We start from the raw sequence: 24,191 nt of genomic DNA, 5'->3' as shown, positions 1-24,191 counted from the left end.
AAAGCCTAAGTGAAGAATAGAAGTATATTGTATTATCAGTCCAATAGACTGACAGATAGCATCTTACTTTTCAATAGTATTGCCTCCATTGTAATGTTACAGCGGCTTATAATAATAAAGCTCAATAGGACCCACTGTTCTGAGCAATTAGTAAAGTGTAAGAAAACTATGCTTCTACAGGGTAGAACTTTTAGACTAGCACAGCAGAACAAGCAGACATCTTATGGAAGTAAGCCCTGTAAAAAACATCTGTTTTAAGATTTTACTGTGCTTTTTTACAAAACAGTACAATTTAAAGGGAATACTTTCCAACAAAAATATGTTTTTGAAAAATGACAAACAGCATTAAAAAGCATGCACTTAAAGATTTAAATTTTACTAATATAATTCTCTTCCTTAGGCAAGAACTTGGTATCAGAAGATCTTGGATACTGATCCCAGCAAAACAAAACTTGTGAAAGGTATATAATAATCATTTGTTAGAGGGTAGTGGTCAATGATATTATGGAATATGGAGATTATCATCTATAAAACCCTTCTTCACTGGTAAAGATGGCATTATTTAAATGTCAGGTTGCTTTTTAAGGTGTCTCACTGTACACTAAAACAGTAACTGGCCCATTAGCAGTTTACTGGGTATACCAGTTTCTGTGAAATGTGGATCATCTCTATTACAGGTCAGTCTGTGGATGCCAAGCTAATATTTTGTCACCAGTAAGTAACTCCAAGTCACCCATACAACATTTACAGCTTTTTTTTATTCTGTGTACTAACAATATTTAAAATGTACTTACAGTTCTCATATATGCATAGACACACCAAGATACACATATTCAGAAATGACTTTTATTAGAAGTCAGCTAACAATATAGCTTTGAAGTAAATCAATGCAGATACAGCTCTGGTGAGAATCAGGGCTACAACATGATGCAACACAAAAGGGCTAATTTATATTCTGCTCTGCCAACTGTTTGATGTATGTCCACTAAATAGAATTTTCACATATTGCCGCATATTATTATGAAGCATGTGTTTGATCCTGAAAATACTCTTCTTCACATTGCACAATTTGTTCCATAGGTGTTATTTGTAGTGATTTTGGAAGCATGACTAAAATCTTTTATATAACTTTAGCCTTAAAGGAGAAGTTACAGTAAGTAGTTAAACCTCTAGCACTTTCAGAATACGTATGTTCTTCCTGTGTTTGTGTGAGTTTCCTCCCACATTCCATAAACATACAGTTAGGTTACTTGGCTTTCTCTCAAAAAATTGTACCTAAACTGTATTAACTCCCCTAGCGTTCTAATTATGTCAGTATTTCTATGCAAAATTTTGCATATGCAATTTTTTGCATTGAAATTTGTTGTTTAATATTGTGGGCCTGTAATTCTTAGTAATAATGCCTAGGTATAATAATTATATTTATTTATTATAATATAATCTTAAATTATAATATATTAAAAAAGTATAAATTATAATTATATATATATATATATATATATATATGTGAAATAATATAACAACAATAAATGTAATTTAAACATTTTATCAAAATTTTTTTTATTGAAAACCGTCCAAACAAGGGAGCTATAATATCGATAAATAATATTCTAAATTAAGTGTAGATTTTGGAAAAAAGAAATGCCTAGTAGACATCCCGGGTATGATACATTTTGAAGCAGGGTGCTGCACAAAGTCCAACATCACAATCATGAGAGTAGAACCTGGTTTCCTTACGGATCTTCCTTCCACTGTCATCACTCTTTGAGCAGCAAACAACACTCATCCTTGTAGGTGCCACCTTTCTCTGGGTTGGTGGGATGTATTCTGTGAAGTGATGACCAGTCAGGCGTTCTAGGTTGACAACGGCAACAGCACAAAGTCCTTGACAATGGATTCGGAAACTTTCCAAATAAAGTCAGAATGACTCACAGGCCTCTCACTCTTTTTTTTGTACAGAATGTATGCATTCCGTAAGCTGCCCATGATGTTGTTGTAGTCAATCACCACCTATGGCTATATCATTTCTTTCCCACCTTTTGTAAAAAACATAACAGTGGAGGCATTACGGACAGTACTCATTAGGCACACATCTTCTTTGTCACGCCATCTCAGGGCCATCATTTTTCCTTGCTGCCATGCAACAATTTCTCTTGTCTTCAGCTTCCCTTTTGCAAACTGTGATGGCAGGTTGCTCAGGTTAGCCCTAACGGTTCCATACGCATCTGTTTTGTGTTGCAGAAGAAACTCATGAAGTTCAGGGGATGTGTAAAATTTGTTGGTTGTGATTCAATAGCCCTTATTTAGCAATTGCTCAATGAGTGATAGTACTGAAGATGTTGCCAATCCATAGTTGCTGTATCTTGGGTTGATTTGTGTCCCTTTCCCATGGTATGGAATTCCATGTGTAGCCAGTTGAGGATTCGCACAGCATGTAGGATTTCACGCCAAATCGTGCCCTCTTTGACGCAATGTACTGCACCCAGCTGAGCCTCCCCTTGTAGGCCATTAGACTTTCATCTATGCTGATGTCTCTTTTTGGCACATAGGTCTGCTGAAATTTTTTTAGAATCATCTGAGAAACTTCCCAAATTTTTTTGAGTTTTGGTGCAGGATTGGTAGTTTCATCAAACTCTTCATTGTTGGCAAAGTGTAAAAATTTCATGATCAGGGAAACTCTGTACTCTGGCATGACTGTGGCAAAGAATGGAGTGGCAACCATTTTATTCTTAGACCAATACCACTTCTGCAGTGGTTTGCCCACCACTCCCTGAAGTATCACTAAGCCCAAAATGTCATCTGTGGTCACAAGTTCCCATTTTCTGTCTCTTGAAAACCTCAGGTGTGGAGCACCTAATTGTTGTGCATCATACTGAGTAATTGGTCAGAAACAATTTCAGGTTATATGTTATATATTTTATATGACTTGGGCAGGGACATTTAATTGTGAGCCCCACTGTGATTGACCCCATCATGATGTAAGTTCTGCACAGGTGCAGGGAAAGCTGGGATGTGCAGGGGATTCTGGTAGCCAATTATTTTGACAGCTCACTGTAAGGTCTGGAATAGGCTCCCTCGGGAAGTAGTTTCAGCAACTACTAAAGATTTCTTTAAGTACCATTGCTTTAAGCAAATTGTACCATGTTTTTTTTTTGCCTTCCTCTGGACCAACTATATCCATAGGCTTTTCAATCAAGGATATGTTTTTTTCTCTTGTGGTTGAACTTGATGGACTTATGCCTCTTTTCAACCTGACCTACTATGTAAGTAGGCAAACAGGCTGGCAAGAATGCCTATTTCAGAAAGAACATCCTCTGTCCCTTTCTGCAATACAGCCCTGTCTGATCACAATATTTAAATGTGGAACTTTAGATCCACTTTACGTAACTCAATGTGTTTGATTAATTAAATTTCTCCAAGGCTGGAGAGGATACACTTTCATCAGTGAAGCTGGATGATCCAGCAAACATGTAAAAGATCTGGTTCAGGATTGAAAACATTTGCTAACAAATTTTGAAAAAAATCTATTTCAGGTTTGCTGGAACACTTAGCTTCTATGATGAAAGTGTATCCTCTCCAGCCTTGGAGAGCTTTAATAAATCAGGCCCAATAGGTTAGGTGATCTCTAATAATCATGCATCCAAATTACTTATAATTTTAATATACTATAATCCCCTTTTCTTTCTAAAAGAAATCTGTAAAAAACACTTATAATTTATGGCATGTGTTTATTCTCATTTGTTGTGTCTGCTATAGGAATGTTAACTATTGTGGTTTGCAGATAGTTTTGTAAAATCAAGAAACACCCCTGCCTGTAACAAAAGGGAAGCTTTAATAAAAGCAGTGGGCATTAAATATTAAAAGATACGTTTCCTTTGGATTTTTCAGCTCAAACACTTCCTTCCTAAGGTACAAGCAGATTCATTAGTTATAGACATAAGTAAAGGTTTGTACGGGTACTGCTGATAGCTATGTTCTCTAGCTGTGAACAAGAGAACATGGGCATAATTTGGTGCAATTATAAATGGTCATTGGTGTGAATCTTAACACATACTCACTGAAAGATTAGAAGAAAAAGAACGTAGTTAAATTTAAAAATTAATCTTAATATTAGACAGTAACAGTTTTAGCATTTTATAGTACTGGATATAAATGTACTGTTTTGTTGTATTGTTTTGTAAAGTATTGTTGCAGCATTAATGTCTGTAAATGTCAGGGCATCTCAGACATTTCTATATAGCTATATCTATGTCTAGTTCCATATAAATATCCATTTCAGGCAAGGTTTATCTTATTTAATGCACAGTGAACATACAGCATTAAAATCCCTAATCTTTTCTGACACAATGTTGTTTCTTGAGAGAAGCCTGAGAGATATCCATTTGTAGCACATGCAAAGCTAAGCCCGAGGCAGTTCCATACTGTCCATCCTTATGTGTGAGCCAGTACAAGCTTGGTCAGTTAATATCCCAAGGAGGAAGAAATAAGGTCAATTTCACAGTAATGAAAAATAGATATAGGTTGAAGCATATTCTAGTGATTCATTTTGTGATGTGTTTGTATTAACTGTCTCACTGCCAGTAGTGCTTGGTTTCTTAAAGGTCACCTAACGGTCATTACAAAAAGATTTAACGTTTAAAAGGGTTGCTTCTATGTTTTCTTTTTTAAAATACTGGTCATTTATTTTGTTTAAATAAATCATAAATTAAATCATTAATAAGTTACAGTTTTTAAATTTTAATCTAATGGCATTCAACTGCCATACAACTGCCCCTTTCAGATTTGTGATCGAAAACTGCCTTGTTAACTACTCCTTGGTTCCTCCTTTATGTGCCTGGGAGAAGTTCTTAAAGCCAACCTTAGCATTTGACAAACGTTTTGTTGTGTGGTTGAGTGTGGTTCTTCCTCCAAAGAAGGATAAGCAACCGCAAAGCAACATGTTGCTTTCAGGAGCCATGCTGCAACTTCTATGGAGCCGTGTGGAAATGCTTGCACAAAACTTCCCTTTGACTCCCATATAGTTGAATCGAAGCACTAGTTTTTCCCTCCTTTGTCTACAGTTTATTATCTTGCAGTAATGGAGGCCAAATGCTTTTCATTTTTAGTTTAGAAAACAGTAGAGAATAGCGAGGGTTAATCTTTTTAGTGGAAAAACATACCTCATAGAGTGGAACTTCAGCTTTCTTCCCACTGCTCACCTTCTTCCTCCTTCCTCCTTCCTCCTTCCTTCTTCCTTATCTTTTTTTTAGTGTAGGTCTGGTGATGTTAGTTGAGGTTCCCCTTGTTACCTGGTGACAGCAGGTATTTCTTCAGGGCTGAAAAGTGGTGTGATACCATCCAATCCAAATGACTAGGCTCACAGGAATCTACCACAGTTATGTTTGTCCCAAAGAGAATATAAAAGAAATGGATTTATGTCTAATACAAAATAACACAAAGGTGCAAAGAATAAAGAAATGAATTATATTTGGTACTTATGCACTCTACTAAAAGCTTAGTGTTGGTTAGATGTACTTTAAAATGTATAAATCAGTAAGTACTAAGAACTTTAGTCACTCCTATAGGATTCCACGAGTACTGTTAAATAGGCTCTGTACCAGCAACAAGGCTCTCCTTAAATCACCTCGTAACAATAAAATATAATGGTGGTGTGCTGTGATTAGGCTTCTTGTGTCGGTGGTGTGGCCTGCACGTGTTTTTTTAGTAGAGGTAAAGCCTCTGTAGCCTTGCACATAGATATGTATTCCTATCAACATATTCTAGGGTTGATAGTTAACTTTGAAAAATATTATCCAGAAAAAACGTCTACTTACCAAAGCCCCAGTGATGAATGTCATCATTTTACTTTTTTGTTGCAAAGCATTGTAAATTAGATGTGTCAAGTTTTGGATACCACTGATTGGTGAAAGACAGATAGTATAGATATTTGGCATTCAGAACTAGCCTGGACAATGAACTTTTATGTGAAGTTACTAATTAACAGGACAATTATAAAATATTATGTCACCCTTCATATGATGAGATTTGTGCAGCTGGGTTGTTTGAGGCTACTTAAACCATTCTACCCTATAAAAGTCAAACAATTTGTTGCATACCACAGTGCACTAAGATAACGTGAGCTTTCTGGCTTGGTATCTATTCCTAGAATAAATGCCCATTCATGTGTAGGTACCTGACAGCCTGGGCAGAACAAAGAATAATGCATAATGCAGAGTTGGCATCCCACCCATATTTTATTTTTAATTTATTGTGCTGCTTACTGCCTGGCGAGCTATGTCCTGTCTGGGATTATAAAAGATTAATAGTGACATCATTTGTTCTAAAGCAACAATAATATTTTACCAGCATGAGAACATTATATAATCTAAATTGTGCATGAGGAATAATGCAAAATTTGCAGAGCACTAGCATAATTAAATATTAATGAGGGTTTATAGTTTCAGTTCTGTATAGAAGAATTTTGCTTTGTTTCAACTTGATTTAAAGACACTTAGAAAATATTGTAGTTTCTTGTGCTGACCCATTTAGATGTATGTTTTCTTAAGACAGAGCCGTAGACATCAGTCTTCAAGCCCATCTGAAGCCAAATCAAGCAAAGCAATTTCTCAAAGCAATCATGTTGATTAGTGTAAATTATCAGAAATTCAAAACTCATTTTGTATTTGTGGCTGTTTGTAGCTGTAGCTCCTTTAGTTTTCTTTTAACAGATTTTGGTTTTACAATTGCTCACCATCTACTTTAGTGGCTGCAAAGAGAAAATGATGTGAGAGAAAATGAGATGTAGTACGCATATCTGGTCCATAAAGCACAAATTTTATGCATTACGTTGCCTATAGACACTGGGCCTGAATAATTATTAATTTCAAAGACTAGGGAAGATAGATTTTTATGGGTAAACCTAGGTAATCCAGCACACCTCGAATGGATTTCATAAAAGTAATTTGCTATTTGTTGTCAAATGTTTTTATCCTGGACGAGATCCATTTCAGGTTTGCTGGATCACCGAGTTTCACCCATGAAAGTGGCTTAGGCAAAAATGTGATCCGGGGCACTAGAGGTTAATTAACCTCTAGTGCTGGGGATCTTATCAATGAAAGCGGCTGTGGTTACTTAACCTCTAGTGCCCCGAGGATCCCAAACAGAAGGATTCCCAGGGAATCCTGTGAATCCCCTGTGTATCCTTCTGTTATGATTTCCTCGATCTTCTGATGGTTTTTCGAAATCGGTTCGCCGAAATTTCGCAGAACCATCTGAAGTTTGAGGAAATTTTTGTGAGAATGCCAGAGGCATTCTCGCTTATCCCTACCTGAACAACCACTGTGTAGTCCTATGGCACAATGGGGTGCCATTTACTCATCTTCTCCCCTCCCCATTGAACAGAACGGTGCTATGTAAGGTGACATAATGATGAGCTGCTTCTCCCTTACTAACCAGTCAGCAGGTGGGCGTGAGGAAGAGACTAGAAAGTGGAAATTAAACTGCAAGTCAGGTCTTCTTCACTGCCAGGCAGATCCAAAATGTATGTCAGAGTTATGTAAATCTCTGGACTGAGTGGACATCAACATAAATAATTTGTAGGTTAAAAAGAAAATTCTAATATATTTATTTCAGGATCATGGGTTTGTTTTGTTAAATAATACAGTATTTCCCTTTTGACTGACCACCCTCACTGTGCTTATTATCATGTAGACAATTTAGGCCTCATTTATTAAAGCTCTTCAAGACTGGGGACTAGACTGTCATGGGAGAACAGAGTGGTTCTGTTCCAAGATTTAATTTGCCACCTAATACCAAATGACATTTAAGAAATTCATTCCAGGTTTGCTGGATCATCCAGGTTCTCCCATGATAATCTATCTTCTTTAATTTTGGTGAGCTTTAATAAATCAGGCTCATTGTATTATCTTAATGCTGAATGTGTGTATTCTCTAAATGAGGCTGGACTTTAAAGGCTTAGTGCGATGTCCATGATAGGTTGCCTTGCCAAATTGTGAATTTTCAAAAAGTGTGATAATGCAACAGCTAAACATAATGAGTGAATACTAAATACGTTTAGATATATAAAATTCCATTGGAGGTTCCAGGGAAGTTTAACAGATGAATACTTTTCCTCTGACAGGGTACTTGAATGAGGTGGACTTCCAGGAGAGAAAAGACAAGCAGGAGCAGGAGGCCTTACACGATCTAGAGGCTGGAGCCGAAAATGCTAAATCTGTGATAGAACTACTTCAAAAACTCTCTAAAGAAAATCAAATTCCACTCTTTTACTCAGGAGGAATCCAGCTTTTGGCTGATGTTGTAAAAGACTGTGAGTTACATTTCCACTTGTGTATTTATTTCTTACCTAAGCCATTTCCACCTAACAAAGATTGTTTCAGCAATTTATAGGATGGTTCTAGACAGTAACTAGTTTTAATTCAACTTTACATTACTATTTTACAGCCTGTAATTAGATACTGGAATGTGTTTTTTTTAATTGTGCTGCACTGAAACCCATTCTAATATTTGTGTTTTGTATGAATTTCATTGGAATGCGAACACAACCTTCTGAACAGTTACATTACATAAAAGAATTTTAAAATAGGTGGTACCAAACTATTATACAGTTAATGCAATACCTAAAGGATCATTACAATTAAAATATAAAAATAAGATATAAAAGAAGCAAATTGTTGTATATCTGTATTCATTAATACATAATGAAATGCAAACATAATGAGTACCAGATTTTAACCTGGTATCAGATTCTCAAAGTCTCTGCACAGCAGCTCAGACAGGAAAAAGCAGTTTAAAGATGTAAGAATTTCCTGTACTAAAATGGAGCTGATAGCATGACAAAGCAAAGTAATTGGCAAGTAAAAGGGTGGGATTAGGCCCATAACAATCAAGAATAAAGCGGAACTAAAATGAAAATAAAATAAGCACACATACATTTAACCCTGCAAATCCCTCAATAGAGCTGCGCCTTCCCTTGATCCAGTCCCATGCCGTCCTGGAATTCTACGTCCGGTACTGGGGAAGCACTGGGCGCTGCCATCTTCGGTCTTCTCTTCTGGTCTTTTTGCTACGTCACCAGATCTCGCATTGCACAGGTGCAAGATTGGGTGACGTAGCTCGCTGTAAAGGGGGAAAAAAAGAGAACAAATCTAACTGTGCATGCTTGAGATTGACATGTTTTTTCCCTTGGAAAAAAATTGAAACCAAGTGGGAAAAATGCCCCTTCTGCGTATGCCTGATCTCAGAGCCTCCTGGGATGCATGACGTAGGTATCCAGGGAGGCTCTGCACTGCCATTAAGTCTTGATAGCCTTGGCAATCAAGACTTAAAGGGGAGGTGCTGCATCCCTTTTTTGTAATAGGGTGTTGCACTTAAAAAAATAAATACAATTTTTACTATACATTAATGGGTTGTCCACCCTTTTATGTAAAGTTAAAATGTTGAGTTTAGGTCCACTTTAAGATAAGTGCTGTCCATTATTCAACTCCAGAGACTAATGGTGGAAACGAAAATACTTTTAATAGTTTTTTTTTATACTATATTTATGCTTTAACACTCCTTTTATGGTGTGCCTACTTTTTAGTATAATATGCAACATAACAACAATGGAACCACCATGGCTACAATTTTTTGCATTATATTATGCTTGCACCTAGTAGTAGTAGTATATATCCTGATACATATTAGGAGCCTTAGCGTATTCAGTACTTGTATGTTAAATGTTAAAGAACATTTACCCATGCCTTATTGTGAAAATGCATAATTTTATCTCTTCCATATGTTACTATATTTTTGATATATTTAAATTTGATCTGTTTTGTATACAGGTACAACACAAACTCTATTCAGAACTAGTAATGGATTTACCATCATTGGAGAAAACCCAGTTATTATTAGGTAAGAGGTGCAGATAGAATTTTGAGCAAGAATCTAACATACACCTGTAAGAATGTTTCACCCAAATTGTAAGGCCTCTTTCTGAATTTTTTACTTAGCCACGCTCAGGTGCCCCTATTCAACTACTATGTATTTTTTTAGTGTCAACTGCTTTTTTGCATGGTTGTGGTTACAGTTCTTCCTCCAGAGTAAGAAAAGCAACCACATGGCCAGAAGCATTTTGTCACTTCCAGTACCCACACAGTGAAAAAAATGAGTATGCGGTAGATTGCTGCGGTCAGCTGCAAGTCTAAAGTCTACTATAAATCATCAGATCAACACTGCCCTAATGTAGACTTACATCAAGTTTTTCTATATGCATACTGTGCTTAGAACAAGTTTGAAGGTAAATGTGAACTGTATTGTAGTATATTTATTTTTACATGTAGTTGTTTTAGTAACTTGTTGCTTTTTTGGTAATTGTGTATACAGTGATCCTTTTTTTTTCAGGAGCCTTACCAACAGAAAAACAGACCCCATGGATTTAGATCTTTGTATTTCAGTTCTCAGATTATGGCATGCAGTCTGCAATGGAAATGGTAATTTTATAATGATATAACAGTGCTATCCCTCCAATGACTTCATTATTATGCTTGTGTAAACGCTTACAATTTCTGATATACTATATAATTATTAGCAATTTGTCTATCCTTTCTGAAATGCAGAAGATCGGTTCAAAATATTTCTAACATATTAAATCCCAACTTTCCATGCCCAGTTAAAATATATTTATTAATTTATATCTGGGGTCTTAGCGCTTCTCTGGCCACAAACCTCTATTAAGTTATATTTTGTATAAACAGATTTGGTGTTTTTGGTGTTTTAAATATGCTCAAAGCAAAATCATTTTTTAATGTTTATTTTTTATCTGCAGAAGAGAACCAACACTTGTTTTTCACCCAAAGTAATATAAGCCAACAGATCCTTGCCTTGCTGTCATCAGAGGCTCCTGATGTGCAGAGAATGACACTGGCTCTTATAAAGATTTGTTCTTCAACAGCAAACGGAAGACTCCTACTGATCAAACACATAGACCCTTCAAAGTATGTAGTAGGAGTTTTTTTTATGGTTAAAACAAAAAAACACAATTTTGATTCACTTTAATCATGGTTTGCAGGCTGTCTTATCAAAAGCTCAACATGAAATAGTGGAGATGTTTTTTCAGCAAAGTATGTGATGTGGAAAAAAAAGATTTTGGCCTTTTCAGTTAAAGGTCAATGTGAGTTTTGGTTATAGCAGATCTGCAAAATTCGCCTACACCTCATCCCCCTGTATTTGCTGGCATTAAAAAAAAATCTAAATGTCTACTTTGCTTGTCTGAATATGCACTCATGTGATGCTCTAGTCCCAAGTCTGTATGAAATAATGGCTTCCTAGTGGCTGTCTAGCTGCACTACCTTCTTAGGAGTCTGCAACCTGATGTCAGGTTGAAAGAACTGTTGGGAACCATCCAGCGTGGGCACATTTCCAGCTCTGGATTGGGAAGGGACCTGGATTTTAAACTTAAGTGAGTATATATAATTTCATAAAATACTTAAACTGCAAAAAATAGGCAATTACATTTTTAATACAGAATGTATTGTTTCCATGTTTCCACGTGCAGGCTGGGCTTTCCTATTGCAGAACCTGGCACTTGGTCTGCACTTGCTGTCCCCTTTGCCTTTTTTATTGGTAAGGGTAGGTTATAGACCAATGGTCTTGAAGCTAAACTTCAATTTAACCTAGTTTTTAGGCTGTTCATATTGTCTTCTTCTGTCCTAAAATATGTTGGTGTATGTTGGTGTACTTCTCTAACATGTTGTGAATTCTGATTTACAACAGTTAGACATTTCCTAATTCAGCTTGTGACCCACCTCATTTCCAGGATGATTGACTACATAACATGCGTTTGGCATGTCTGCATTTTAATACTGTCTGTCCTTTAATTCCCACTCCTCCTTATGGACTGATAATTCCATGGGATACATCCACCATAAATTCCATATGCTGCTGTTCATTTCCACCCACACATAAAGGGAATTCTAAAGAATATAAACTATTTAGTGACATCATTACTAATACAATGCAGGACTTCACAACAACCAAGAATATGTTTCAAAAGTAAAAGGTAAAAAGTTTCTATTAGAAGGGGTAAAAAGATGCATGGATACATTCTCAGGTGGAGACTTCAGCTTTAATTTTTATAAAATAAAAAAAAGGAATTATATTTAATTGGCTCTTCTCTTCCAACTGCACGTTCCTTGGTCTTAATTCTTCATGCAATCATTCTTCTGTGCAGTCTTTTTTAGTATTTTCAGAATAGTGAAAATTTACCCTTTCATCTGCATTATTATGCTGTGCTGCTAAAACACCCAGATATTTTCTTCTCTTATATTCATTATTCATAACAAGCTGGGAGCAGACAAATTATATGGCAAGCCTATCTTCAATTCTTTTTCAAGTCTATTTTCAGTGATTGCTGTTGATCCATAGAAGAAGCATCCAGCAGTGATATACTGTAATTTGCTGTTTTGTGGACAGCAATGTATACATGTACAAGCTATACAATGGTATATATTCTTTTCTGGTATTGAAATTGGAGGAGGAACAATTTTAAACTGATAACAAATGCTCCCTGCTAAGCCTGAACAGTAAGTTTGGGTTATATTTGTTCCTATAAACTTGAGATGATGCAGACCATTACTACTAAAGGAAATATAAAATGTACCGTATTTTTCGGCGTATAAGACGCACTTTTTCTTCCCCAAAACTGGGTGGGAAAAGTGGGTGCGTCTTATACACCGAATACATGTTAAATATAATAAAAAAAAATCATACTCATCCGATACCGCGATCCCGCGATGCTGCGTGCTTCTTCTCCTCGCTCTCCTCCCGGCTGCAGCGCGTGTCTCCTCCTCAGGCGATACATTGACACAGAGTGATGTTTTAGTATTTTGTTCAGAATCTTTTTTTTCTAGGTTTTTCTCGTTTAAAATTGGGTGCGTCTTATAGGGCGGAGCGTCTTATACGCCGAAAAATACGGTATATGTGAATGAGTTACTGAGACATCTATCCCAGGAGGCTGAGGGCTGCGGAAGATTGGGCATGCACAGATGGGGCTTTCCTGAAATGTAAAAAAAAAAACAAAGTTCCAATCTCATGCATGCGCATGTGAGATCGGCACTTTTTTTTTCATTTTCTGGATTGCACGTCACTTGATTCGGTTAATGTAAGAAGAAGAAGGATAGAAGATGGCTGCGCCTGGGGTCCATTATGCCCCAGGAAGAAAAAGGAAGACAGGACGGCGCAGGACCAACTATACTAGAATGGCGGAGGGATCGACAGCTTGACACCTATAAAGGTAAGTGATTTTTTTTCCTAATTTTTCTTCTTTCGGTTTTTGGATGAGAGAGATTTTTTTGGAAGGAGCGATGCCTTATTTTTATGGCTTCAAAAGAAAACATAGGTCACGAAGTATACTATGGTATATTGATCTGCAGGAGAAGCATGAATAGTAATGTACACATTGAATTGCTATGGTACAAACTCCATGAAGGTGAGATTAAACTAAAATCATGGAAGGTATTGGTATTTTTTGCAGCTCACTATAACTTTATTGATCATGGTGTGTTGTAAGGATTATCTGGGCATGTAAGTCAGTTCAAAGATTTAGCCTAATTCTACACCCTAATAATTCCTAAGCAATTATTAGTGACACCTGTAAACAAAGAAATAAAAATATGTGTTAAAATACAACACGTTTTATTAAACCATAGATATAGGGTTGGGGATAGATGTGTGCAGTAAGTGGGTCCCTAGTGATTTCTAAACATGGATTGTCACAGCTCCCAAAGGAAGAAAGGGGGAAGGTAAATTGAACAGAAAGCATTTTCCCGGGTTCAGGGGTCCTCTGGGCTCACATGAAATCAGGCTGCTTTTGTTGTTTTTTCTGTTACAAATTGTTTTTTATTGAGTTTTACAAGGTTACAAGGTATAACAATAAAATGATACAATGTACAATAAAAATGAAGTAACATGAAATGATATAATTTAAGTTATAACGTAAAAGAAAAATAAATGCATATAATGTAATAAAGATAACTTATAAGAAAGAGATATTTAAAGAAATAAGTAAAACAGAAGAGGAAAATAAAATAAAATATTCTTTAAGGGGAGATATATATAACTGTATTATATAAAGGGGTATCTATATTTATTTTAGGATAGTTTATCCATGGGTCCCAGATCTTTAGAATGTTATCATGTGTATTTTGTGTAATAGAAGTTAAGCTGCGTACACCCTTGAAATAATTATCATTGGAAACGAACGTCTAATGACTGATCGTCCGATAGTCATTAACAAAAAAGTGCACAACGACGCAAACGAACGGGGATTGTTGCTGGAAACGAACGACCGTCCCGGTGGATCTGATTGAGCGACGATCGTTCACTATCTATTGTGTGTACAGTCGTTCAGTGATCGTGGATGGTTCTGCAGTACACTTTTACATGTCACTTCCTGCATCGATTATATTTGAACGATCGTATTGTTACAACATGTACAGAATTGTGCACAATAAGATTGTTCAAAATAATCGTGCATAATCGTTAGTTGTTCGATGTGTGTACCTAGCTTAAGTTTCTCATTTATCATATTAGTATACATTTTCTGAATTATTACTTTATAATTGAGAGAGGATGTTTTCCAGGAGCTTGCAATAGTCTTTTTTGTAGCACAAAATAATATTATAATATTATATATAATATTATATATTATTAAATATTATTTAATAATGCTTCAAGTGGATTTGGTTCAAGATTAATTTTTAATATAGTATGGACGAGGTTATAGACTCTCTTTTGTTACTCTTGAACAAGACCACCAAATGTGGGTCATATGTTGGCGCTTTATAAATCCTGTTTAATAATAAAAATATTAATAGTACCTTCTTCAATACATTTTTGCAAACATTTAGAATAGTCAGGAGCAAATTTAGCTATTCGAGATGGAGTAAGATAAGATCGATATAAGATTTTGTATGAATTTTGCAGTATATTGTAGTATTGATAAAAGAGTTAGCAGTGTTTGTCCATATATCCTACCAAGTATCATCATCGATGGATACATTTCACTCTCCCAATTCAGCATATAAGAGGGTTTATTATGTGGTTTAGCAGAATACATACATTTGTTATATACAGTCATTATTTATGGTTTCAATGTACAATCTGGACAGGAAATACTTTATTATTAATACATTATTTTAAAGTCACGTATACACATCAGATAACAGGTAATGCCTGCTATGCATTGTTATGGAGGAGAACATAGTGGGGTGGAACCAACTCATCTCCCCCCCCTCTTAACTGAACAAAATGGCACTGTCTGTATAGCGCTCATTTGTTCATCTGTCTCTGAAAATGATCACAAAAGATCATATTTAGCAACTGACACCTATTTATATTTTATTATATATTTATTATATATATATATATATATATATATATATATATATATATATATATATTTATTATATATTATATAATATATATATTATATTTTATATTTATATTTAGCATATCTGACACCTATCTGACGTATGTATGGGACTCAAGAGTCCTGTTTCTTTATTCCCCTTTATCTAAAAATAATAATGGTCTCAATTACTTGATGATATTTTCTTGTATTTTCTAGGCTGCTGAAATGTCTTTTGGAATATGTGACACTAATGGATAGGAGAGCAGGCGACGCCATGGACATACTGTACAGCCTGACACAGGAGCAAAGGTAATGTTTTTGTGTAGTTTGGCTTTTTGTCATACACTGCTAAAAGATTGCTTTTACCGGGAACGCTAGTGTTTGTGGAACATTACAGGAAATTTAGATAAACAAGTCTCTCTGTTATCCTGAGAGAAAAATCAGTCTGCGGTAAGAACTCAAATCCTGTTTCTATTATTTTTTATTTGTAGCAAATATAAGGTATGGGAAAACATAACTGGTTTCTGTAAAGCTCCAAATTGATATCTGTTTCCCTCAACTTCAGCTTTATATAAAAGCTTTTTCTAGGTGTATGTATAAAAATATCACTTGTTTTAGTTTTAGATTTTATGGAGAATAAATAAATTTGGCTCCCTTTCTTACACAGGAGGGTGATTAGGAAAAATCCCCTATAGACTGTTGTCCACACTAGAAGATTTCTAATGATACTCTGCCCTGACAACAACTGTAAAATGTTTAATTTTCCATCATTTTCTATTATGATGACAATGGGAAAAATAGGTAGGGTGAATCTATAGTGGAGAATATTTCAATAATTGCCATATTCACTGCTTTATAAATAGACCCAATGTGTGCTAGAAAGGCAATTAGGTTATCACTCTGAGGACACCAAAAAGCGTGGTGGTGGTACATCATGTTACCAGGACGTTTCTAAATTGGGGTGAGAAACTGGAACTGTAAGTTGAAGTAAAGTACCGAGATAGGTCCTAAATACAACCTCTTGGTTTAGGTTCAAGCAGTATAACAATTCCAATTACACAGGTAGAGTTACGCTGGAATGTTTTAAACCAAGAACCCAAATATCTTAAATAGTTCAAACAGAGAATAAACCTCAATCAAATTGACAGTCAGGTATAAGACATAAAAATTGTCATTTGCAATAATCGCCATCTTCCCTGACAGAGCTAAAGCAATAAAAATGTTTGAAGAAGAATTCTGGAAAGCAAAAACCTGATATAAACTTTACAGCTGTTATTGCACCTAAACATAGTTCTACAAAGTATTAAAGGACAGGGTCACTTTTAGTTATTCCCTACACTCCTCAATTAAGCCCAAGTATATAAAGCGGATGTCTTGTGCAAAAGGAACAGCTTGAAGACTGGGATACGTGGCATATGTAAGAGGTTTCCTATTCCAAGTATAAAAAAATAAATAAAAAGTGTTACCCCCCCTTTAAATAATTAGTGATAGGTCTTCTTTAAATATTAGTTTAGTTATATACAATGAACTTATAATTTAACCTTCACATATCTTACAATACATAAAACTGATTTTTTTTAATTCTTAAACTGCATTTGTGTTATAGTCCTACCCCAAGAACTAGGGGTATAAGGAAATTTAAAGTCAATAAAAGCTAGACATCAGTTGCAAAGATTTTTTATTGGATTTCTTAAAAGTAATTTGCTATTTGTTAGCAATGTTTTGAAACTCAGACCAGATCTATTCTAGGTTTTCTGAATCACCCAGTTTCACTGTTGAAAGTGTATCCTTTCCAGCCTTGTAGAGCTTTAATAAATCAGGCCCAATGAACCTACAGTGTTGTGAACTTAGAGAGACAGAGAACAAATGTATCCTATGTTTCATATTAAACGGGCCACTGGATAAATATTTTCCTGCAAGTTATATGTCAGAATTGTTTCTTGTCTCAGTTCATTTTCTCTTTTATAGTGGTTTCATTGCCTGACTTGCTGTTTTATTCATCCACAGGCTGATTTTCTGTTTCAGGACATTTTCATCAGAATTACTTTACTCATTTACCTCACTTCTGGTAAGAATAATATTTTAATTTAAAGGCAGTAGATAACGCGCAGTCATAAATGAAATGTCTTTAAATGCATACAGACAGCAAAGCTTTAGGTATCTTAGGATCAAAGTTTTTGGAGTATTTTCCTTTCTGAGTGAATGTTCTTAGGAAATACTGCATCTAGTCTTTCTTAAATATTGAAAAACAAAATGACAAAAAAAAGAAACCAATGCACAGAAAAGAAAATACTCTATTTAATCCTAAGAATATTCGGAAAAAAAAATATTCAAGATCCAAGAACATTAGATCATTTAAGTAAAACATTTGTTTCCCATAGTTTTGAATAGGGTTTAACTTAAAGATCTGCTTCGGGAATCTTTAAAGAATGCTTACTGAACCTTTTAAGAATGGAACTTGGGCATGTTTACCCAATTTTTCAGCACACTAAGGGTTAAAAGTGAGGGGAGGAGATCAAGGAGATGTCAGTGCGGGCAATTGGCCAAAGTGAGAATGGGGTAGAGAGAGCACAAGTTAAAGAGAGTTTTGTGGGGTAGGCGAGGGTTCACGTTTTAGTGGTCAGGAACCCACCTGCCCTTGGCTGCAGTTAGGAGGGCTGTGTGAAAATGCTAGTTTCCTCAAAGGGAGGAGGATAACTTGGTGGTGCCATTAATAGGTGAGAGGTCATTGTAGGTGTGGGGACACCAGTAATGGTGAGGAAGGTACAATGTTTCCCTTAATATGGAGGGTTGATTGCAAGTTGGTCTGTATGTATTGGATAATGTTCCTGAGCCGATGTAGTATGGCAAAGAGCATAGATTGTGGAGGGGATCAACCCTGGGTGTAGTGGTAGGCTGAACGGGGGGGTCTTCGAGGACCTACAACCAGAAAGGGAAGTCTGGTGTTATCCGGAGTGTTTTGTTATTGTGTTAATTTGAACATTTGTTATGTGTTATATTTTAAATTGTTTTAATTTAAAATGTTAATTGTAAATAAATGATTGTTTGACCATTTGACCCGTAGGCAATACATGATTAAATATGGGGAAGTAAAAGGGGAGTGGGTCTAGCTGACAGATAAAAAAAGGTTAGTTAAAGGGTGATTGCAGCCCTCTGAGGTACCTGAGTTGTGTTTATTTGCTTTTCTCATCTGTCCTACCTAGATCCTGTGTCTCTTTTCTTCCAGACCCATTTCGCTACTGTGTCCTCTCTCCTCCAAACCATTTCAGCCACAGTGTCCCCAGTTCTCCAGATCGACCTATCTTTTGCACCTCCATTTTTCATCCATCATCATTCCCTTTAAAAAATTGGTACAATTGGGTGTCCTGTGAGTCTTTAATCTCCTAATTTCCTGCAGCACCCTGCAACATACATTAGTATGTTGATGTTGTTTTTGTCCCTGAAAAAGAGCCACGTGCCAATTATGCTGAGATTAAGTGTGTTGATGCACACGCTCATTCATTCTAGTGCTAAAGTATGCCAGACAGGTAAATTTGTTTAATTTTGAAAGAGACATAGCCTGTCTCCTCTGCAATAGAGTGTGCCAGAAAGTTTTATAAGACTCTACAAATGTGAACCCGGCCTTAGATATTGTTTTGGTCTCCCTGAATCCTTCAGTACTCAAATAGCATACTTTTGCTATGAATAAATGGTGCCTAAATGTTTTTGTCTAGTTGTTTTTTTTTTTATTTTTTAACTTTCATTCATTTGTTTTATATAGAGCAAGGTGGCTTTCTGGCATCTACCTAGAACTAAAATGTCTGATGTTGTTTCCTCTGACTGGAAGAAAATGCTGGCACAGACAATAAAAAATGAGCGCTAAATTGCTCCTATTACAGATCAATACTAAGAGCCAGTTGTGTACTTCTGGCATTTCGGAATGTTCTGACAGCACTGCAGGCAGGTGTAGTGTTGAGAATAAAGAGCATTCTCTTGTTCTTAATGCCACGCATAATCAAAGACATAAAATAGGCACAGGTAGAATGTATTTCTTAAGAGGAGGAAAGGTTTGACCTACTTTTTGTTTTTTGTTTCAGAGGAAACTGAATACTGTAAATACAGAAGTGTTTCCACGCTGCATTGGAATCATAGGGAACCTTACTGAGGACGGTGTTATAAGGAGTCATTTTGCTAGTTCACTGGCATGCTGGGATTCCTGTGTGATGGCAGTGGTAGGCAACTTTCCAATGCTTAATAAAAAAAAATTTAGGTTGACAGGTGACATTGTAACAAAGTAATGAATGGTATTAATTTCACCTGTCAACATTTTAAAAGAAAGTGTAACTCTTTCTCTATTTATTTTGTGGGGAATTGTTAGAAGATTTAAAAAAAAATATGTCCCCTTTTCTGCACTGGAGACATGAGACATGTAAAGTGAAGGAAAATACTAATATATGTACCGGGAACATCAGGAAGCCATGAGAACAGCTATATTATAGTGATGGAGGACACCAAGGTGTCTGGGTTATAAGCTCACAACTATGATTGTAGTCCTTACAATTCAACTTTAAAACATTTTGGAAATCTATCACTTATCTATCCATATTGGGTGGATGTTTATAGGTTGTTTGGATTTCAATTGGAGTGCTTTCTGTCCCCACTTCTAAGAAATCAAATGGTATTTTTCTTAGTTTTAAATATTAATCACAATGGCGAACTTCTACATACATTCAAATAAAAAGGAAAAGTACAATAGAAGTAAAACCCATGACCAACATTGGGTATGTGCATATATTACTGTAGTCAAGGCATTCCTATAAATAGTCTTGCACGCTGCTTAACCAGAAGAGTTAATGAAAGCTGCCTTGCACAGACAGCTCAATGGAAAACTTAATTTGAATTGATGTTTTCCCATAGCAACAATATAGACCATGGAAGATGTCGATTTCTCTGTAACAATTTGTTTATTAACTAGGGGTGCAAAGTACCTACAGCCAGTATTTAATATTCTGTGGTGATAAATATGGAGAAAGGTTGGTGAATAATGATAAGAAAGAGCTACATTATAGACAGTGTGTCTGTCAGACCAGATCACGTTTTAGAAATGGTAAGCTTTAAAGATTGTTAATAGAAAATACCTATGTTGTCTTTTAGGATGAGTGCAGCTCTTCAGCTGGTGGAGAACAACACAAGAACATTTTAATTGCAGTTCTTGGTCTTATGTTTAACTTGTCCTTGGAAGTGAACCCCGCAATTAAGGTGAGATAGAACCTTTTTTCTGAATATAATGATATGTGTAATCAGAAAGGACTGAAGCTTTGGTTGTCAGAATTAAAACCTATGTGACCCTAAAAGCATTGCACTGCAGTTTATCTTGAAAAAAATCACAACAAAGTCATCGCCTGTCCTGATTCTAAATTTTATAAGTGGAATTTTAGTTCCACTTTAAGAGTAGGAAATACCAATATGTTTGGTATGTCTCACTGTCTACAGTTTCCTAAGAAAATAATTTTAGGAGAATCTGTTAAGTTTTTTTTCTAGTAGCAGCATTTCCTTTGCAAACTAAAAATGTCATTCTACTTCTGCACAATTAGGAATAGAATTGCCAGTCTGCTGTTTGCTTTTTGAATCGGCTTTTAAAGTGTCACTTAGGTCCATCAGAAAAGCAGTCTGACATCTAAAGCCTTGTACAAACATCTGATGGGAGTCAGAGGACATTTCTAGTGACTGAGTGAACGGAACCCTATTGTGCTCTCCTTTATGAGAGTGAACAGCGGTCATTACTAATTACTCGTTCATAAATCCACAGGGGGGGTGCTTGATGAACAATGTCAGGGCACCACTGTACACATGTCAGATGTGTACCAGCATGACCATTTGTCTCTGGTGATTATCATCAAGTTTTACATAAGGAGCATACATAGTAAACTAACAAAGCCGCTGTTAATTGGAAGACAGTGGTTCCCAGCCTCCAACAGCAGGGTATTTTTGTGCCAGCATAGAATCTGGGTAAGAAATTTTGCAGTAGTTTACCAGAAAAACATTTATTTTACAAAACACTAGAAACTTTTCAGACATAAATTTGTTGTTTACTTACGCTTGACCAAAGGAGCTAGGATTGTCACCCTACTTCTCCTTCGACCCCTCTCACCACTCTCCTTTCTTCTCCCTCTTTTCTTTCTTCACCTCCAACCATTTCCCACCCACCACCAAACCAAGACACAAACTCACTCTTGTGGGAAATGGCCTTGATGGCCATCTTATCAGCACCACATTAGCAATGTAAATACCGGTATCTTGCCGGGGAAATATACTTATACATCATTACATTTAAATAACATAACGATATGTTATGATGTTATGATAAACCATATCAATAACAATCCCAGTAACAATAACTATTACAATTCTCAGAGACACTGCTTACTACCATGCTATCTGGGAGAGCTGCCCCAACCAACACTTATGTTCCAAGCCGCAACACCACCAGATCAAGAACGACTACCCAATGTACAGCCCCCCTTTTTTTACTGCCACTATAAAGGTGTCCCAAAATTATGCAAACCACTGGAGATCCCACACTCGAGATGGTTCTCCTTTCCACCACACACACCTTTAAAGATGCCCTCTGAAGACTCCAACTGCCACCTCAGCTGACCTGCTACCCCCCTTCCTTTTAAACCACTCCACTCTCCCTTCTTATCCTAACTCTGACCCTGTAACCTCACCATACCTCTTTATCCCCTAAAATCTTGGTCATGGCTGCCCTCCCCTTTTTACTCTTCCCCTTGACAACTTCAGGCCTTTCTTTAGGCTTCTTCCTGGACTAAGTAACATAAATGTGAACACTAGCAAAGCAATTCAAACATTATCATAATGACTATAATCAGTTTTACAGCACCTCATACTCTCAAGCGAATGGAATTAGATTCAGCAAAGCTCACCAGACTATATGTTTGAGAACACACCTGCAGATAAAAGTGACAAATTGTTTTTCGTTATTATTTTGTGATAGAAAAAGAGACGTTACAATCTATAAAGGATATCAAAGTAGTGATTCTTGTCTATATAAAATAATAAATATACATTTATGAACAGCATCAAAAGAGTAGTAAGAGCTTTGGTGTTAACAATAAAAATGTATTAGATGAGATATGGGTAGCTGAGAAAAACAAAATAAATGTCCCCACTGATGGTACTGTATCACACATTAATGCACACTAGTTTTGTTAGTGTGCTGTAGTTCCATTCATTTTAAATTGTATCTCAAGCTCTAAAGTCACACAGCTCCAATGCAAATTCGTTGTAATACTCCACAATGCACTGCATCAAAAAAAGCTGCAATAATGTCTTCTTCAATATTTTGGTCCACTGCCAGCCCATTTACAACTCAGGAAAACTGGTCAGACTTCAATCTCATCTCATCCTCTGCAACCCCATTACCACTTTCTTGTTATCTGAGTTAAATATTTTTTTTTTATTCCTTTGAAATGTATTAGCAACTCATTGAAAATTCCTCTAATGCCATTATATAAAACAATCCTTTCATCCTCTCATTTCTTTGTTTTATTGTTTACTTATATATATATATTTTGTTATATTTTTAGGAGCGAGGCATTGTTATCAGCACACAATGTTTGTCTTTGCTTTGCTGTAAAGATGGGATTATTCTCACTGTAAGTTACTTTATGTCATATTTATACTTTGGAAAAGTTTTTTGTCTTTTCATAGGAAAGTGAGCTTCTTTCTGGTCAATAAATAAATAAATAACCAAACCTAATCTGAACTGATTTGTTTATGGTTGTTTATATAATTGTCTGTAAGGTACTCCTTAATGCACTATATCTAGTGGAAAGAATTGTGTTAGCCCTAAGGCTGGATCAACAGATCATTTAATATATTCCAGAAACAAACTGCTACACAAAAAAAACAAAGGAACTTCTACAATCATCAAAGGGTGACAGGAAGATAGAGGGCACATCATAAAAGATGACAAAATTGGTAATGTGTTGCCAGGAGGAGATTTTGGGCTCTTTTTTATAAAACTGGGAATCTGACCTTCCTTCAAACATTATCTCATGCAAAAATTTCAGGTCTATATTTTTTAATGGAAGTGATTGACTTCTACCAGAGAATATTGGATGGAATGTCAGATTCCCTGTTTTATAAATAGAACCCTTTGAGTTTAGTTATTTACTTAATTTGGAATTCTATGTGGTTTGATAAAAACAAAAAATGTGACAGATCCATTGTTTGCTAATGCCAAGTGAGCCACTAATAGGTAACTTTAGAGTAGAATTCAGTGTAGCTGTTATTGTCTTCAGGGGTTTAAAATCCCTGCACTTTTATATTGGTTATTTTAATGGCTCTGTTTATAATACAGGGAATCTGACATTCATTCGAACATTCACTGATGGGAATCTTTTACTGCCATTAAAAGACATGGACCTGGATGATTACCACATGAGAATGTTTGAGGGAATGCCTGATTCTCTGTTTTATATATCTATGTGTTGGTTGTTGGTAAAAGTCTACATTTACATGAGAAAATAATGATCTTTTTTTGTTTTTGTGCAGAGATCAGTGGGCATTCTTAGTAGAGTTCTCCCACAATGCACTGCAGCAGTGGGCCTTTCTGTGCAGCACGGAATTGTAAAAAAACTCATCAAGATGCTGAAGGTAAAAGTACATTACAAAAGTCACAAGAAATAAAATATTGAAACTTATCATACTTTTAATTGTAAGTAATATTGATGAAATATGTATCAAATCTCAAATGAGATGACTTTAGCCTTGTTAGATATCCATCAGTGGGAAATAG

The 24,191-nt window shown here is 35.9% G+C and overlaps 1 protein-coding gene across 1 annotated transcript in view; it reads left to right on the top strand.

Moving 5' to 3' along the window:
• Positions 1 to 24,191, top strand: part of TTC12 (tetratricopeptide repeat domain 12) — a 64,888-nt gene that overhangs the window by 29,169 nt on the left and 11,528 nt on the right. The window contains exons 9-19 of the mRNA XM_072426477.1: positions 401 to 461; positions 8,120 to 8,308; positions 9,825 to 9,894; positions 10,384 to 10,472; positions 10,808 to 10,976; positions 15,608 to 15,700; positions 17,399 to 17,459; positions 19,468 to 19,602; positions 20,525 to 20,629; positions 22,978 to 23,046; positions 23,948 to 24,049. Coding sequence (XP_072282578.1) covers positions 401 to 461; positions 8,120 to 8,308; positions 9,825 to 9,894; positions 10,384 to 10,472; positions 10,808 to 10,976; positions 15,608 to 15,700; positions 17,399 to 17,459; positions 19,468 to 19,602; positions 20,525 to 20,629; positions 22,978 to 23,046; positions 23,948 to 24,049 — 1,143 coding nt within the window. The remainder of the gene's footprint in view (positions 1 to 400; positions 462 to 8,119; positions 8,309 to 9,824; positions 9,895 to 10,383; positions 10,473 to 10,807; positions 10,977 to 15,607; positions 15,701 to 17,398; positions 17,460 to 19,467; positions 19,603 to 20,524; positions 20,630 to 22,977; positions 23,047 to 23,947; positions 24,050 to 24,191) is intronic.

The sequence above is a fragment of the Pyxicephalus adspersus genome, chromosome 11, assembly GCF_032062135.1.
Source record: "Pyxicephalus adspersus chromosome 11, UCB_Pads_2.0, whole genome shotgun sequence".
In the NCBI taxonomy this organism is placed as follows: domain Eukaryota; kingdom Metazoa; phylum Chordata; class Amphibia; order Anura; family Pyxicephalidae; genus Pyxicephalus; species Pyxicephalus adspersus.
This window is presented reverse-complemented; position numbering and strand designations above follow the sequence as displayed.